Source organism: Chinchilla lanigera, unplaced genomic scaffold, assembly GCF_000276665.1.
Source record: "Chinchilla lanigera isolate Chin_1 unplaced genomic scaffold, ChiLan1.0 scaffold00057, whole genome shotgun sequence".
Classification (NCBI taxonomy): domain Eukaryota; kingdom Metazoa; phylum Chordata; class Mammalia; order Rodentia; family Chinchillidae; genus Chinchilla; species Chinchilla lanigera.
Genome location: NW_004955458.1, coordinates 12,839,410 through 12,858,049, shown reverse-complemented (window position 1 = coordinate 12,858,049; position 18,640 = coordinate 12,839,410). Strand labels below are relative to the sequence as shown.

At 39.3% G+C, this 18,640-nt stretch overlaps 1 protein-coding gene across 1 annotated transcript in view; it reads right to left on the bottom strand.

The window, feature by feature from the left end:
• Irak3 (interleukin-1 receptor-associated kinase 3) overlaps nt 1–18,055 on the bottom strand; it is a 40,291-nt gene extending 22,236 nt beyond the window's left edge. Inside the window, 6 exon segments of the mRNA XM_013520896.1 lie at nt 286–350; nt 4,852–5,003; nt 6,390–6,444; nt 7,041–7,105; nt 11,648–11,830; nt 17,869–18,055. Coding sequence (XP_013376350.1) covers nt 286–350; nt 4,852–5,003; nt 6,390–6,444; nt 7,041–7,105; nt 11,648–11,830; nt 17,869–18,040 — 692 coding nt within the window. The 5' untranslated portion in view covers nt 18,041–18,055.
• Between the last annotated feature and the right edge of the window lie 585 nt (nt 18,056–18,640).

The window sequence follows — 18,640 nt, the reverse complement described above, 5'->3', positions numbered from 1 at the left end:
GTTCTGGGGATTATTATTCAACCATGTTAGTCACACACAATTTAACCCACTTCCTTGTGACAGTTCCTTGTTAAAATACATTCAAGTGAACTATGGAAATGGTGTGTTTTTGATGTAGTTTAAGAAATATATGGAAGCAGATGTCAAAAATTTACCCAGTGTTCCAACATCCAAACCACGTTAATTAAATGCCAACCAAGCCAAGCACTGTGCTGTAAAATCAAAGATAAACAGACATGAAACCCAGGCAAAAAAGGGGAGAAATTACAGATAAAACATACTCACAGTAGTAAAACTTCAATCTCAGATAAAAATTTCTTCAAATGTTTCTTATACTGCATTTTTTTATCCTAAATATAGAAAAGATAAAAAATTGCATTTTTGTAAGCATAAATGCATTTGTAAATTTTTCTGGAGAATCCTTCATTTTCAACAGATTTTCAAAAACCCATTAACCTCAAAGAGATTTAGAACTACTGCTCTTGAATTAAAAGTTTTTCATGTAATATACCACGTTGCCAAACTTTATGTTTAAACTTAAACCGTATTTTTTCACACATACAAAATTAAAAATTACATATATTTTTTTCTCATGAGAGTTAGGTACTCTTCCCTTGATCTCACAAAGAAAACAATTTATGCAACCTGCACTGTCCTGCAGAAGTTTACTATTTTGGCATTTGTGGGTTGGCTCATTTTGATATGCTGTTTCAGGCATACCATGCATTAGTTTTGAAAAGATAAGCCCACTACCAAAGTGAAAGTCTAACTTCTTACCACAAAGCAGCTTCAAAGGGTAACCAAAGCTTGACACATGAACACTGAGCACCCCGTAAGTTTACTAATAGCACTGCTCCTAGCCCTGAGCTTGTACTGGGCACATTCTTGATGCCTTCAAACACGTCATATCATTGCGCGGCCTTAGATCTCAAGTTCCTAAATTCTACCATGAAAGAGTTAAATTAAGTTTTATCTTTAAAATAAAAATAAGAGAGAAAGAATCAAGCGTAAAAAATTTTTAAGAAAGTTTGCTCCTAGGTCCTGTCAGTTGAGTGGTGCTCAGTTACAAACTGTTGGAAAGGGAAGAATTTTTAGAGCTCTGTCCTCAGAAACAGAGAGAAATCCAGCAGGAATTCTTGAAGTTACTTTCCAAGCTACATCAGAAACAGTCCTCTGGGCCAATGAATCATGTCCACTTTAGCAAAAGGTGCGTATTACACGGGTACTGTCCTAGACCAGGTAGATTAGGTCTCTGCTGTCACTTTTCACCAGCCCCTTAGTTTCTCTGAAGTTTTAATTTTCTCAATCTGAAAAATGAAGGTGTTACTTTTCGTGTTTCTGCTCACCTCGCACTCTAACACCTTGTCACTGACAGTGTGGTTGTACGCACTCCTCCCCCCAAAAAATAGCTACACTGGGAGCTGGTGAGAAGTGCTCTGAACGCTGGGCCAGTGCCCAGATCTGCTGAACCAGACTCAGCATCACAAGGTTCCCGGGTGACAGGGTAAACGTTACATTTTGAGAAGCACAGATCTGACATGTGTAATACAGTTCCTCACTTCCTAACTTCGAGTAACTGAAGGTAATGCCTCAATGTTAGAGAATTAAATGTCTTTTAAAAATGTGCTGTGATTAAGGCTTCACTAAGTGGTCATATGTCTCCTGATAAATATCTGTGAGTGTATGAGTGTGTGTGTGTGTGTGTGTGTGTGTGTGTGTGTGTCTCCGTCCGTCTCTGGCTGTCGGCTATGTTGGTAAGTGGGATGGAGAGAAAAGCAGAGGCAAAGTCTAATCATACTTACATTCACCACCTTAAAAGAGAGCTAAAACGTAGGTAGGTAGGACCACACACAGTGGGACTTTGTTCAGTCCTCTGCAGTCATCGGGTCACTTTACTCTTAGTAGTTAGCAACTAAGTTCTTGGAAAGGGACTTGTACTTCATTCAGTTCATCCAACAAACACTTTTTCACAGATGCAGGGTGCGCAGGCCTGTAATCCTACTACTCAGGAAGTCAGGGCAGGAGGATCCCAAGTTCAAACCCAGCCTCAGCAATTTAGTGAGACCTTGTCTCAAAAGAAAATAAAACAAAAAATAAAAAGGGCTGGGGATGTTCCTCAGCATTAGGGGACTTGGCTAGCATGTGTGAGGCCCTGAGTTCCGTCCCCAGTTCCATAAATAATTCAATTAAGCCAAAAAACCAGGATAGGCTCTATAATAGGACAAGATAGAGAGATACCAAAGCAAGAATTATTCAGAGAGAGCCAGTTAATTCACTGGGAGAAGCAGATGAAGAAAGCAACACTATGCAATAATAAAATAACGCTGTGGGATGGTCATCCCAACCACACTGGAGGGGTTAAAAACCCTCATCTGGAAAGCAAGAAGAGAAGGGCATGTAAGGGCAATGAAATCCCATTCGAAAATCAGACTAATAGGAAAAAAAAAAAAAAAAAAAAAAAACTCCCAAAAGGGAATGTGACCTGGTAGCAGCTGCAAAGAGACCCTTTGGATGGTGGAGCTCAGGTTCAGCCAAAAGATATTATAAAAATGGGGCCATAATTGGCACCAAGAAATGGACTTTAGTTAGGCACCTCTAGAGAACAACTTCTATTTGTTAAATGGTTTTATGAGTAGATTTTTCTTATCCTACTGCTCATTTTCTCAGAACAACGCTCTACAGAATAAGTGGTACAAATTAAAATTTTAGAAAAGGAAGAAATCAGATAAATAATTTTTGAAGGCCCCATAATACACGGTAAGCTGAAAACCAGAGATCACTTTAGATCCCTCCTCCCCTGTGTCCCGGCCGTAAGCAAGGACTCACTGGACTTGGTCCATTTCACCTCCTATCTGAGACGCACCCTCTCACCTTCGGCACTGGCTTTGCTCTGGCCCACAGCAGAGGTACTTAGCCATCCAGGTAATTCTGATATGCAGTTCCAGTCAGGCCCTGTCCATATCTTAGTTTGCACATCTAAATATCCCTCCACTAGGTCTTTCCTTCTCCAGTCAATTCTTGTCATCTTCCTTCAACTCCCTTGTCAAATTCCAATCTCATCACCTACCTTTTAAATGAAGTGTTATTTAAAAACACAAACGTAAGCCACTCGTTCTCCTACTTAAAAACCATCCACAGGTGTAACCTACAGGAGGTGACCAAATATATGGTATATATTTAAATTTTTAAAAATTATTATAGTGGAAGACAGATGGCCACTAACCCCCCTCAAAATACTCTCCCTCACTTCAGACGCACTCATCCCATCGTTTCTGTCACGTCTGAGGCAATGCTGCAAGTCCTCTCGAGTGCGTTCAGGAGATGTGACCGGAAACGCCGTGACTGCTGCTGTGAGGCGACACCCCAACGGAAGGACAGCTTAACAGAAACACAGCAGGGCACTCGCCCACCTTGCCCAGCAGGACTGGCACTGCGTGGCTTCTGCTTGGCCCCAGAGTCAAAATGACCGCGAGAGGCAACTGTCCTGCATCAGTTCAGCACCCTGAGGCAGCGGTGACAGTACAACTAAAGACACTCAGGAAAGACCCTCCAGAACTGCGTCTGCGAGTGACAAGGAGGAGGAGCACTTTGATGAGAACTCACGGTAATGTGTCCTCTCCTGTAACAACTCTTGTTAAGACAGGCCCACCTGCTCACCGGATTCTGCGATCACACCTCGTATCTTCTCAGTGTCACCTTTTGAGACACCGAAATGAACTGACACGCACGAGGAAGACGTGTGCGTGCACACTTGCACCTCCAGGCCCCTGGGCCGCCTACTTGTTCCACCTGCACTTCCCCTCCTTTACTCTCTTCTAAAATTCTACCCGTCCTTCGAAATCCACATAAAAGCTCACATTTTTTAATCCATTTTCGTTTTTTTTTAACATGCCTATTGAGCAGTTACTCTACCCTAGATATTCTTTTTTTTTTTTTTTTTGCGGTACTGGGGATCGAACTCACGACCTTGCGCTTGCCAGGCAGGCACTTATGCCACTGAGCTATATCCCCAGCCCTTTCTTTTTTTTTTTTTTACCCTAGATATTCTTTGAGGTGTTAGATGCATCCCTCCTCCGGGGGTAGAAATACTACCTTTTATGCACTCCCAGGCCCTTTTGTACAAATCTCTGCTAAAGTACTTCTCTTCAGCAGTTTAATCCTTTCTTAAATTTGCCACTGCCTGTGAAAGACTGTGAGCACCACAAGGCCAGAAGGAGCCCTTTTCATCTCTGTATGCACAGCGCCAAGTTCACAGGAGCTGGCTAACCGTTTGAGGACTGCAGACTAACAGCGAAGAACACGAAGGACAGCTCTTCGGTGTGTCTGTGCAGGTACCTATCTCTTACAGACCCTGAGGTTTGATTTGCTAATTCCCTCTCTGCTCTCCTGGCTATAGTACTTTACCTATCCTGCAACCTCCACCTGCTCTGCAGTAAGCTTGCTGCCCCTACTGGAAGCCTCCTCTCTCCCACCCCCGGAATGGTGATGGAAGACAACTTATGAAGCAGCACTGAAGACGCCTAGAGGACAGTGCTCCCCAAAGAAGACTAGCACAGCCTAGTCCTCGGGGCAAAGTCCCTGAGGCCCTAAACAGCTTTTCACAGAATTCTTTTTCATGCAATATATCTCAGCACGGGAAGGATTTAATTTCCATATTCTTACAAGACGGACATTCATTTCTCAGTCAGTTCTCTAGTCAGGTATTTTAGTTTTGTTTAGGAAACTTTATTTTCAAATATATATACTTTCAGTGTTTTCATATTAAAACTTTCCATACTAAAATAGCATTTTAACGTGCAATATGAGCAAGCAAATGGAATAGCTAGCCTGTGATAGTAATTCTTTTCATACCTGTTTCAATAATTTAATGGCATATGTTCGGTTTCGAATCTCCACCTTGTATACCTCGAAAATCTCCCCTTCGCCAATTAGGAAGTCTCTGTGGAAATTTCTGGTTCCTTCTACGATGTGCTGAAAGCTGATGGGGGACTTCAGCAATATTCCTTAGAGAGGAAAAACAGGAAGAAGATGAGCACCTTTCTTTCTCTTCTCAAGCACCAACGTCACTGGACAAGCAGGACGTCCCCAAGGGAGTGCATCAGGGCCCAGGGGAAAGTCAGCAGTGAAAAGGCCACGAACCCGAGCTGAAGCCCGGCACGTGCTCTCTGCTCATTCACTGGGGCTGGTTCTCGTTACCCCACAGAGCAAATAACCGGCTTTTTAGGAATCTGGACGAGGACTGCTGTGATTTTATCACCTCTCCGCACAGAGCAGCTGAAGTGCTTGCTTGGGGAAACCATTCCAATGTGCTGTTTCCTTGACACTAGTGCTACTGACCCTTTAGGAACCTAAAACCACTAAAATAAAACCCAGAAGTGTATCTCTTGATATCCTCAAATAATAATCTCCAAGCATGACTAACAGAAATAGTTTTCATGAGCTAAAACCTCTCTAACGGCATAATTTACTTTCAGAGTAAATTAGGAAGATAATTTCCTTTTTAAAAAAATCATCCAAGGCCGGGTGTGATGGCACATGCCTGTGATCCCAGCACTGGGGAGGCTGAGGCAGGAGGATCACTGTGAGTTTCAGACCAGCCTGTACTACAAAATGAGCTTAAGGCCAGCCTGAACTGCACAGCGAGACCCTGTCTCAAAAAGACAAAAAAAGAAAAAGAAAAAATCATCCAAAGGGAGACTGGGAAAAAAACATTTAAAATAATCTAATACAAATTTCTTTAAAAATGCTTGGCTAAATCTATCAAAGCCAAACCTGGGCTGTATTCCTACAGCTAACAGAGAATACTCTCTAAAGACACTTATAATTTGACTTAGATCTGACTGCTAAAGGATGGAAACCTTATCTAACCTTCTTAATTCTCTTTTCAACAAGAGTAACACCAGATCTAGTGAAAAAGATAAGGCAAGGCAGCCCTAAACAAAACGTTGTCAGAATGATTCCCAGGTGGGACTAAATTATTCTCTCTACTAATAAAGTAGGAAAGTTAATGTGAAAACTCAATTTTCATATGGACCCTCCGCATTGCTCTATAATCATCTCAAAGATCTTTGCAACTGCTATGAAATTTCTAAAACTATATAAAAGGACATGAGTGTTCAAATGTTTTCTTGTGACACTTGAAGTGGAAATCTTCACTAACAAAGTCCCTCTGGGAGAAGAGACAGCAATTATGTTCTTCATTCGCCAACGGATTCTTAAGTCTCATCCATCAGAACTACACATGACAACCAAAATTCAAAATATCTGTGAAATCTACGGAGGTTTATACTGAATCTGGATATAAATGGTTACAGTGTTTACTGGGTATGCTCTTATCTCAATTCACTTACATGACTTAAAGAAAAAGTTGATTTGTTTTGTTTGTTTACCTTTTTCATTATGTTCAGGAGTAGGAACATTATTCACTGTGACATTGGCTGTTTTCTAAAAGAAAAAAATACATACTAAGGTAGTTGCGTTTCATAATTTGAGAAAAAACACCAGAGCCCCTACAGAAATCTAAAGCTCCCCTGGAGACTGCGGAGTACACTAGAGCAGGGTTTAACGTGGACGAAAGCTGGTGTGAAGCTGCCATCTCACTTTACTCAACAGTATTCACTGCCCTGCCGGACACTGCTAAGGCCTCCATACATACTGTAAACATTGAAGTATCAATGCCAGAGTCTATTTTAAATGAGTTCTAATGCCATAAAAATCTCTGCTAATTTGCTATAATGAAAAATAACAACATGCAAAACACCAACTAGAAAAAGGAAAAGGCTGAGTTAAGACAAATGTGTAACTCACAGCACCCTTCACTGTACTCAACCCCAGCTCAGACGGATGGCAGAGACAGGGAGGCTTTTCCTTTTCAGACATTTACAAATGTCTGAATCCTCAACTAAACAGAGAACTATTAAATAACTGGGGCATTTTTCATTTTTTAAAAAATCACTTCATATCTGGTATTTTTCTGCTGGAGAACTTCAATTATATATGCAACGGCATCCCAGGGTCATTTCTGTGCATACGTGCTCTACCTTGGCTGGTATGTGCGGAAATCCACATTCCTGATGACTCTCCTTCAAAGGACGCATGCCTGTTCCTGAAAGAGAAATAAAAGAAGCTAGCACAAACACTTTTGTTTGTAGTGCTTTTCTTCTTTCTGAAATTGAAAGTATCTCGCTAGTGATATTCGTATCTACAGCTCAGCTTCATTCCTGTGGAATGCTTACAAGTTTACACGTGTGAAACAGTTTTCTAATGATCAAGTATTATAAAAATATTACTTTATTCACTTAAAACAAATAATTGCTTTAAATTATTGTCAGACATCATTAAAATATTAAAATACAAACTAGAAAATTGAAAGCAAAAATGTAAAATTATTACCAGCTTTTTGTACATATTTAAAAATTTTAAAGCTATAATATAGTCATACTTTTATAACTTTAATATTGAAGTTATATTATTATAATATATAATAATATATTGCTACATATTATGTATTAGAACATATTGTATTAGTGTATTTTTGTATCATTTTATGCCATAAGGTATTATAGGTGGTTGTGAGCATGAGTTATCAACTATCAATACTCACTGCCACTACCCAAATATAGACTATAATTTTGTTTTTTATAGTCTTACATGAACTAAAGGAATCTATATAGCTTTCTACAAAGGTTAAAATGTTTCACTGTCATTTCTAACATTTTGATTCAGACTTTAGAAAGTTTTTATTTCACCTTCCAGTTTTCTTAGATTATGTTGTAGTGTTTAATTATTTTGCTCAGAAAACTAGCAACAAACACAACTAATAACAAAACTTGTTCAACAACACTATAAAACTACTAGACCTTATAGATATCTATAGAATACTCCATCCAAAGCAGAATATGCACATGGTTCTCAAGTATATGCTAGACACTAGCCAGAACAGGTCATACGCTGGATAATAAAATAAGCCTCCATATATTTGGAAGGTTTGAAATCATAATCATTCATTATGCACTGCACACAATGTATACTTTCTGACCACAAGGTAATTGAAGTAGAAATTAGCAACAAAAGAAAATGTGGGAAGTCCACAAATATGTGGAAATTAAACAAGACATTCATAAATAACTAAAGAATTGAAGAAAAATTCAGAAGATAAATTAGAAAATACTTTGAGATGAATGAAAATGAAAATCCAGCAAAGCAAAGCCCATATGATGCAGCATGAGTAATGTTTACAGGAAAATTTATAACTGCAAATGCCTACCTTAGAAAAGGGGAAATATCTTAAATCAACCACCTAAATTTTCACCTGAAGCACGTAGAAAAAGACAAGCAAACTAAACTGAAGTGAGTAAAACAAAGGAAATAATAAAGAGCAGTGTGGAGATAACATAAAGAATAAAAAACAAAAGAGAAAATCAGTGAAACCAAAGTCGGTGTTTTAAAAAGAGGGGAAAAAAAGAATTTGTTAACTAGACTTACCAAGAAAGAATGAGAGAAGACAGAAGTCAGTAAGTCAATGACACATCACTACCATGCTTACTGAAACAACAAGAATTATAAGCTTCTGTAAGTTATTCTACGAACAACTGTATGCCAAAAAATTAGATAACTTAGGTGACATGGATAAGTTCCCAGAATGATACAAATTACTGAAACTAACTCAGAAAGAAACAATCTGAATCCACATACAACACAGAGATTAAATTAGTATTATAAACTTTCCATAAAGAAAAATCCAGTCTCAAATAACTTCACTGGTTAATTCAATTATACTTTAACACAAACCCTACACAAATTCTTTAAAAATAGAAGAGGACAGAACAACAACCAAATTATTCAGTGAGGCCAGTATTATTCTGATACCAATGCCAGGCATATATATTACAAAGAAAGTACAGAACAAGATTTCTTAGTAACATACATGTAAAAATCCTCAACAAAATAACAGCAAACCAAAGTGAGAAATATGTATATTTCATAATCAAGGTGGATTTATTCAACATATATAAAATTTATTTAACATCTGAAAATCAATGGAACATACCAGATTAATAGGATGAAGGACAAAAACTGTACGTTCATCTCAAGAGATTGTGGGAAAGCATTTGGCAAAACCTAATATTCTACCACGATAAAAATCAGGAAACAAACCCTTAGAATAGATGGGAATTTTATCTATTTGATACAAAGCATATATGAAAAACCCATACAGTTAACATCATACCTTGTTGTAAAAGACTGAGTATTTTCCGCTAAAGATTATACTAAAAGATCTAGCCAAAACAACTAGACAAGAAAAAGAAATAACATCCAGAAGTGGGTATTGTCACATGGAATAAAATTTGAATTTGGGGGGCTGTAAAGGCACTGAAAGCAATCATCCTTTTGTTGTGAATAAAGTCACAAAAGCAAAGCTTCAAAATGGTTCTTCTGAAAAGCCAGTAGAAAGCTGTAGATTTCACGTCAAACTGGAAATTCCCGATCATTGAAATACAAAAGAAATATGTGGTGTGTAAGGACATGACTGCCAGAAAAACAGAAAAATGGTAACAGTAACTAAAGATTCTCATTTCTTTAACAATTTGATTATGTCCTGATCTTCAAGGGAATGTTTTCTGGCTGTGAGTAAACCACCTAGTGGCAGCACCCTGAATTACAGGAATAGTTCCCGGTGGAAACACAAAAAGCCCTTCTCAGTAAGACTTGGAAGACAACTCAAATCTAGAAGGAGACACCTGGAAGTTACAATGTGAACAAGCATTCCTCTAAAGCTCATTCCACCAAACAGGACAAAAATTAAAGAAAGGTAGGCAAACATTTATTATATGCCTAACTGACAAATCTGTCCATGGTAGCAGTATAGAATGACTCAATCTTTTTAGGTATTTCTCAATTAGAAGTTCTCGTAAGTCAGGAAGTAACTACAAGGACTAGCTACAACTTGACCTGTTCGGCAGGCTACACATTTCCAATGAATCATCACATTTCACTTTTAGCAATCTGCACAATTCTAGGGGGTAAGGGGGTTTCAACTCAATAAATTAAACAATAGTATTTTCTTTAATAAAATACTTGAGTATTATTGTCCTGTTCATCTTGAATTTACCTAACTTCCTATACTGGAACAGTAAATAATCGCCTCTCTAATCAGCTAATCTCTTATTTTAAAAAGCAAAATCAACCTTGCAACAGACTAAGAGTCAACCAGGAATGTGGAATTTCTTCTACTTACAGTTAAATCATTCTCTGCTGCATAAATAAACAACACAGAGAGTGAAAATATACTCTGAAATCTACTCCATGACACTGAAGTATAAAACACACCCGTGTCCTATGAAACTGGTATAGATTTATACTGAAAATAGCAAGTCTTGTGGGTGGCTGTAGTGGTTGGAAAATGCTCAGATAATGCAAAGACATGGCATCTGCAGTTCCCAGGGACCCCTACATTCCACTTGCTCAGATTTGGAACGACACATTCTGTTGCACTAAACCAAGTGAAGAAAGCGTGGACAAAAGGATAAGAATGATTAGCCACGTTATACAGATAATATCATTGTGGGAACTTATGAGGAACTAATATCCCATTAATATGAAGATTACAAAATAAAACTCATTCCGAAGCTGTAATTTTCTGGTACATATCACTCATGATTTATCCTTGTGTGTCTCCTTTGGGTAATAAGGGAGAGGTTCCTATACACTAATAAGTTACCAAAGAACATGTGCTCAAAGATATAAAACTGAAAATATGGGTATAGTGGACCAAAGAATAAAGATACTGACTCAAAAGTGTCCAACCTAAGAGTCCCGAGCCTGTAACACAAAGGCCCAAGATCACTCAAGATCATTACTATTGCAGTGAATAAATCCAAGCGGAAGAAACAGAGCAGATAGTGCTAACGGACTATTTTGCTAACAAAGAAAAAATGAGGAAATGTAATGGGCTCTACTTATCAGAATCAAAACAGACAAAGAGGGAAGTGTTATGGAATGAATGACAGGTAAGAAAGACAAAGTTAAGATTGGAGCACAATAAAAGCAGTGAAGGTAAAATAAAAACCCAAGTCCACTGTGGAGGTAGCATTTGCACTAAAATACATGGGGAAAATCCAATTATATTTCTGAATTCTAATTATATAATAAAACAAAGGGTAGCATCTGTATTTTCTTAAATATTATGATCTTCATTGTTATAATTCAAAGAGCTTTTCAATTTTTGGAGCTGATTCTTAGCTGTTAGAAATGATACATTTTACTCTCTTTTTTTTGTTGTTTTTGTTTTTTTCCAGTACCAGGAATTGAACTCATGACCTTGCACTTGCCAGGCAGGCACTATGCCACTGAGCTAAATCCCCAGCCCCATGCATTTTAAAGCCAGTAATTTGTAAATAAAAGTAAAAAAAAAAACTATAAAGAATGCATTGTACAAGTCAAGCAACATGGGAAGAAAACACCACACTCACGCGTGAGCACACACATATGTGAAGCTGCAAGGTCCTCTGCAGAGGAAGGTGACAGGTAAGAAATCCTTGAGACAAAAACAGGATGAGTCCATGTCTTAGGCAAAATGCATTATTTCCATTCAAAAATTACAACTGTTGTTGGGAGATCAAGAGCTGTATTTGAAGAATGCGTTTACCGTGCTTTGTAATTAAATGAATAGCTCGATGATGCCCCATGTCCTCAAGAATCTGTAGAAGGTCACCGATGGTCTTGTTTTTCTGTGCCCAGGACCACAGTAATTCTCGCGTTCCACTTTTACCTTGGTCTACATATTTTTCAATGTGACGAACATCCAGCCAGCTGTTTGAAAGTCTCTCTGCTATAGAAATTGCGAAAGAAAGAACCAAAGAACAGTTTACTTTCTACTGGAATATATGTCTCTTTTACCTTATATATCTTATTTCATTTTATTTATAATACTATTTCAAACTAATTTAGCATACACTCCTTGAATATAAAATTTTAGATTTTAAATAATTATAAATTACAGATGTGCCAGTCATTTCTTTTTCAATCTGATGAGAACAGCAATTATTAAATTTCTGGCTGGATGAAAATATTTTTTGGTTACTATTTTCTTACTCACGTTCTTCACCTCATTTACCTGTCAAGAAAAAAGGGACTGTCAAGAAAAAAGAGATTTTCTCCACTCAAAGTAACACAGTTTATCAAGACTACTGTCTGTTAGAAGAAAAAAATTAGTAACAATTACTACCAGACCTCCAGACCTTGCTGCATTTCAGCATATACTCCTTACCCTCCTTCTATTAATATTCACATTACTAACCATGGTACAATTACCAGAATTAGTAAAAACTAAATTCTGAACCTTATTCTAATTTCTTTTTTTTAAAGATAATTTTTAAAAAATGACAAGATAACACCATAGACAAAAACAAAACAAAGCAAAAACAATAAAAATGATACAGGGTTTCAAAACAGAATGATAGAAATTAATAGTGGTTGTTATACTACATATTGTTATCTTCAATGAGGTTGCTCAGACTACCAGATGTAAGAATGCAAGATTGATCAAACCATTAAAGAGAATAAAAATAATTAAAAAGCACATATTCTAATTTCAGTGGTTCCCTTCATGTATTCCTCTGTTCACAGACCTTACTGTTTCCCACATTTCCTTTAATCATTTCTCCTCTACATCCCCAACGCGTGATTCCTCAGTGTCTGCAGGACAGTGAAATGACAGCACGCTTTTCAGGGTGTAATAAAGGTTTGCGGCACGGACGTCTTATCACCATTAACATTTACCTGGATCACTTGGATACAGCGGTGTCTACAATTATCTCTCTCCTCTGTACAATTAGTATTGGAGGAAGTGCTTCCAGATTATAAAAACTACCTTGGTTCTTTCAGATGTGGCCCACAAATATCTGCACTCATCCCTGGATCTTGTTTATTGCAATTATTACTGTGTTTAATGGTGATTTTCTACTATTATTTCTTATATTTTCATTAACTTTAACTTTTCTGTAATAAAGAGTGTCTCAGTTCATCACTCAAATTTTTCTGTATCTCTGTATGTACTAATGCATATTTTATTCTAACAGTTAAGATCCAATACTACCAGTGTTGTCATTGCTAAAGCTGTGCTAGCTTTATTCATCTAGGTTGGTTCCTGCGTTCTGACATTTTTTTTCAGCACATCTTCATTTCTGGCTTTACAGGGTGCTCCAGCTCATTCTGCATTTCCCCTTCTCCAGCACTGGAGCTAATTACTTGGCCAAGGATCCTTAGTTCCTTTATTGGACATCATGTTTAGAAGCTAATGTCCGGGTGCTAGACGTGCTTATCACAGCCACAGTTCTACTGCTCATAGGCCCTGTAACCGAACAGAGCTAGGAAATACATGTATGCACACTCTATATATTTTCCTGTTTAATCCTACTATACTGCATAAAGAACTTGAGAAATTGCTCTTCCCCCCAACAAGAAAAGCACTAGGTCAGAAACCATTCTTTTTGTCTTCAGCCTAAGAACATTCAATTAAGACGCTGTTTTTCAAAGTTACTTAAACATTCTTTTCTTTTTCGCCCCTTCAGTGTAGTTCTTACTCATTTGTAACACACTTGGATTCAGCTGTTGAAGTTTTTGTGCAACAGTGCTTTAAATGTCTGTTCTACCCTGTCTTGCTATTTTTGAGTATTTAAAAGCTAATATCTGGGTAGGATCTGGAAAGCGGTTCACTAAAATACTAGACTTTTCATTATACAAGGTCTTTTTAGGGCCATGTGTAAATATCTGAAAGTTTTTGAGAGAACATGAGTTTTTATGGTGCCCCAGGTTACCAGGATTCTTCAAGTGAAAATGTGTTCTGCCCTGCTGCAGGACTTCCAATTTTTCAAATCTTCTGTAACGCAAAAGAGCAGGAGAGACAGCAATGGTAGAAAAGGTAGCTTTTGTGTTCCTGTGATAAAACTCCCAGGTTAGCTCAACAATTTGAGCTCTAGGGGCTGGGGATTTAGCTCAGCGGCACAGCGCCTGCCTGGCAAGTATAAGGTTGTGAGTTCGATTCCCGGTACCAGAAAACAAAACAAAACAATTTGAGCTCTAACATTAGCAGTGTGTTTGTGGGCCATTGATGGTAATGGCAGCATCCTCTCACACCCTTTTCTTTACCTGGAAACTTTAGGATCCCAGAGATAGGTCTGTGCATAAAATCCACTTTACCGTTACCTGAGAGTGGTCATAGGGACACGTACACCACCAGAACTAGCTACAGAAACTCAGCATCCTGTCCTCTGACACCAAGGTAACTTCATCGCAGGAGCGCCCTATTCACCAGTGCTGTTTTTCAAAGGCTGACGTCCTTTTAGAAGGCCCCAGGTGCTCAGATCTGAGAAAAGTAATAAGACTATGGGACTTTTTTCTGCTAGAAGTCTGTTTCAGAGTTTCAAGTCTGTCAATTTCTTAGAAAGCTGTTATACCAGTTAAGGCATTTGAAATCAAGACATCAGAAAAGCGGGTATTCTCTGCTTTAATGTGGCACCCTCTACCCCCATTTTCAGTCCCACAGGGCCTTCCTAGGACATTCAGTTTACTTTATGCTCTTGCTGAGCCTCTGCAAAAACCCTGAAAGGTGAAAAAGATCGCAGTATGAAACCACTCCTGCCCACTGTTCTGAGCCAAAAATGGGCCTGGTAGACACGAGCAGACTCAGCAGTACTGCCAGCCCTCCACCCCACTCCGGAGGATGACACTCCCTCCTCCGTGAGGTCAGGCTGCACACACGTCTGCTGCAGTAATCGAGAGCCCGGGTACCACACACGCGGTCCCTAGCCCACCCACAGCCACAGGAGAAGCGCGTGATGCCACGGTGGTGTCCAGACCGAAGCAGCCTGGAATGCTGGGCCACCACATGAGGAGAGATTACTGGACCCTCGGGGCTTTCCCGAAGAACAAAAAGAAAATACCTGCTATTACACCAGAGATTTGGTGGTATTTTTTATTACAGCATAACTTAGTCTACCCCAGTCAATACACAGCTTCCCACTAAATTTTCTATTACTTCAGTTGCAGCTTATCCCAGGAGAGAGTAAAAGGGAATGGCAGCGTTTGTGCATATACATCCAAGGAGGGAGGACCAAGGAGACATTCTACTTGAGTGCATGTTCAGGCTACACGCAATAAAGTGCTTGAGCGGATGCCCATGAGAAGGGGAAGGGCCGCACTAAGGAGTAAGAAAGAGTAGCACGGGAGGTTGATGCAAAGCACGTTACACGCATGTACGGAGAGTCACAGTGATACCCAGTAATAAGCTTCTACAGCCTCAATCAAGTTTAAAGCTATGAGCATTTCTACAGGGAAGCCGACGCTTAAAAACCTGTTTGTTCAATTTATACTCGCTGAGTGAGAGTCCCTGAGTGTTCAAGTAAGAATTTGAACTTCAAGCCAGGCGTGGTGGTGTACACCTGTAATCCTAGCACTCAGGAGTGAGAAAGGAGGATCACCATGAGTTCGAGGCCAGCCTGGGCTACACAGTTCATGACCAGCCTGAACTACCCAGTGAGACCCTGTCTCAAAAAGCAAAATAATAATAACAGTAATAATAATAATAAACTTCATTCTGAAAGCAACGGGACCAATCTAGGATTTCTGAAAAATGATATAAAGATGGCTTTTTTGGAAGATCCATCTGTTGGCAATTGTTATTGGAAACTCACAGGAAATAATTACACACTGGAAAGTATAAACATTTTATAGTTCATGCACTTCTCGCAGCAGTGAAGGAACCATTTACAACTGTTAGGGAAATACTCAGTTAACTTTCCCAATCCCAGGGGTTATGAACTTTTCCATTCCCCATTTTTCATTTTTTAGTTTCTCAATTTCCCTTTAAAAGTACACCAGGCTAGCCAGATAAGGTGGCACAAGCCTATGGTTTCAACATTCTGGAAGGCTGAGGCAGGAGGGTTACAAATTGAGGCCAGTCTGCCAACTTAGTGAGCTGCTGACTCAAAGAAAAAAGGCTTGAGGATATAGTTCAGCAGTAGAAAGTTGCCTACCACATCACAGAGGAGCAATTCTACCATCTCTTGTCCTTCAAAGTTCAATTCCCAATACGGCAAAAAATAAAAAAGCTCTTTTAAAAAATGGCACAGACCATGACCCTGTGCTCTCCTGTCCTGTGACTTGGCTGAGAAGCCGCTAGTGTAAGCCACTCTTCCTTAGTGAACAGATGCCAAAAAACTGGAGTTTTTAGCTCCCTAACGCTGACCACAGACCAAGGAGTCCCTACCCTGCTTTCTTCTAGAATACAGGACTTTGTGTATGCACAGCACAAATCAAATAAAAATACAGAAGAAAATGCCAATGATTAATTGTGCTATTAAAGTTAAGTATAGTCTAACTTTAAACTACAAAGATAAATCAAGATAAGTAAGCTGTGGTTAACTGTTGCTTAAAACTATTTTTTGGAAGCAAATCTTTCTTTGAAAGGCATCTTGGCACAATATAAACCAAAAGGGCGACTTGAAAAGTTGGGAAATCAGTTTTATCTGAAAACAGTGATTGTTTTTCCAGTGTTACTAGACACTCAGAGGTCTTTTTGGAGGTTGTTTTGAAAGTGCAGGGCAGTGGAGGTAGTGCTAACCACTGGGGAATTCAGTTGCAGAAATCATATGCAAATGTGTCCCCGAAGGGGCTTTTAAGAATAACGCAACAAACCCCCACTTGGTACCTTTGTATTTGCAGAAAACCACATCCCAAAACCACTAGGAAATTAAGACAGCACTCTTGCAGTTTGTTTTTAGATAATGTAGAGGGAACACAAAGACGCCTCTCCTCCTCCTCCTACAAAGCACACACAAAATCAATCTTTTAAAAGAACTTCTAGGATTAAAGATATTTTTTAATTCCAAAAAAAGTAACTCGAAAGTGTAAGTTAGCTATATCCCTGTAAGTATTAACACCTACTAGTAAATAAAATAGTTTTCCACACTTAAGCGCATGTGTGCTTTGTATTCCATACCTGAGTAACGTTGATGCTCCATAACTGGGGGCAGGGAACACTGTGCATGAGTTTTCAGGTATCTCTCAGAACAGGGTAAGGACCTAACCTAAAATTAACTCCCTCTCGGAGAGAATTTAAGGACACTTCCTGCGCAATACCAGTGTTTCACATTACAACTCACAGGCTGTGTAACTTCACACCTAAGTGATTATCAATACTATTTTTCCATATTCCTGGCTTAACATTCTTACAGCATTTGACAGATCTGTTGCCTGCACTGAATTTGTAAATCTGTACAACCAGGAACCATGTTGTTATATACAGTACAAGGCTGTGTCTAGCACTCTGCCTATCAAGGCTGTAGTATTTTTTTTAGCGTTACTGCGGATTGAACCCAAGCCTTCTCTAATTACATCCCCAGCCCTTTTTATTTCTTTGGTTTTGAGGCAGGGTTTCACTTAAGTTGTTGGCTGGGCTGGAACTTGCAATCCTCTTGCTCCAGCCTTCCAAGGTGCTGGGCTCACAGGCCTGCACTACCATGCCTGGCCCATTCTGGACGTTTAATAGACATCTGTCCATTCATTAGTTCATTCAAAATACAGATGACATTCAAAGAATGTCTGCCCTGTGCCAAGTCCAATTTTCAATGCTAAGACAGTACAAAATAACGAAAACAAAGTCCTGCTCTTATGAAGCTTATTTCTAAATGGACAATAAACAAACATGGAGAGTGTAAGAGGGGATAAATTATACAGAGAAAAATCAAAGCACAAGAGGAAAAGGCCATAAGGAGTGGAGGGGGGGATATCAATTTTAAAAGAGAGGTCAGGCTGGGTGACAGTTAAGCAAAACTATGAAGCAAGTAAAGACGCAAACCTCAAGATTACCTACAGGAGAAGTACTCCTTGCATACTGAAGGAACCAGGCGGATAGTATGGGTGGAGTCAGGCAAGTAAGAGTGTGAAGGAAGCTGCAGAAGCTGTGTAGAGGTTCGGTGTCTATCCTGAGTAGGCTGGGAAGTTTCCAGAGAGTTCCGAACAGAATAACGTTATCATACATTGCACTTGCTTAACAAGCTTAACAGCCTGTTATGCTGGAAAGAGACCTGAGGAGCTCAAGGGCTGCAGTAGGGAGTCCGGCGAGGTGACTACAACCCAGGTGAGACACCACGTAGCTGGGGCCACGATAAATGATTAGAAGATCAGACAGCTCCTACAGTCAGAGTGAAAACATCAACTGCCGAGAGACAGGATGTGGCCTGTGAAAGAAAGAAGCTCAAGAGTAGCGTTTTCGCTTAAGTAAATGAAGGATGGGCCTGCCATTACCTGAGATGGGGGAGTGGCGCTTCTGGAATGTTAAGCTGCAAGTATCTAACAGGAAAACAGGTGGGTGACATTCAAGAGCGAGATCGGGACTAGAAATGCGGGTTACTGGCATACACACGGAATCGACAAGGCAGTGGGTACTGTAAATAAACAGAAGAAAAGAGCCCACGGGTAAGCTCAGAAGCGTTCTTAAACAGAAAAGGATTTTGTATGAAGAGAAACCAAAAAGGAGACTTGTGTTCTAGAAGTGGAGGCTGTGCCTTAGAGCGAAAGGAGTGATCAATGGCGTCACATTAGATGAAGACTGAGCACTGATCCTTGTACTCAGCCATGA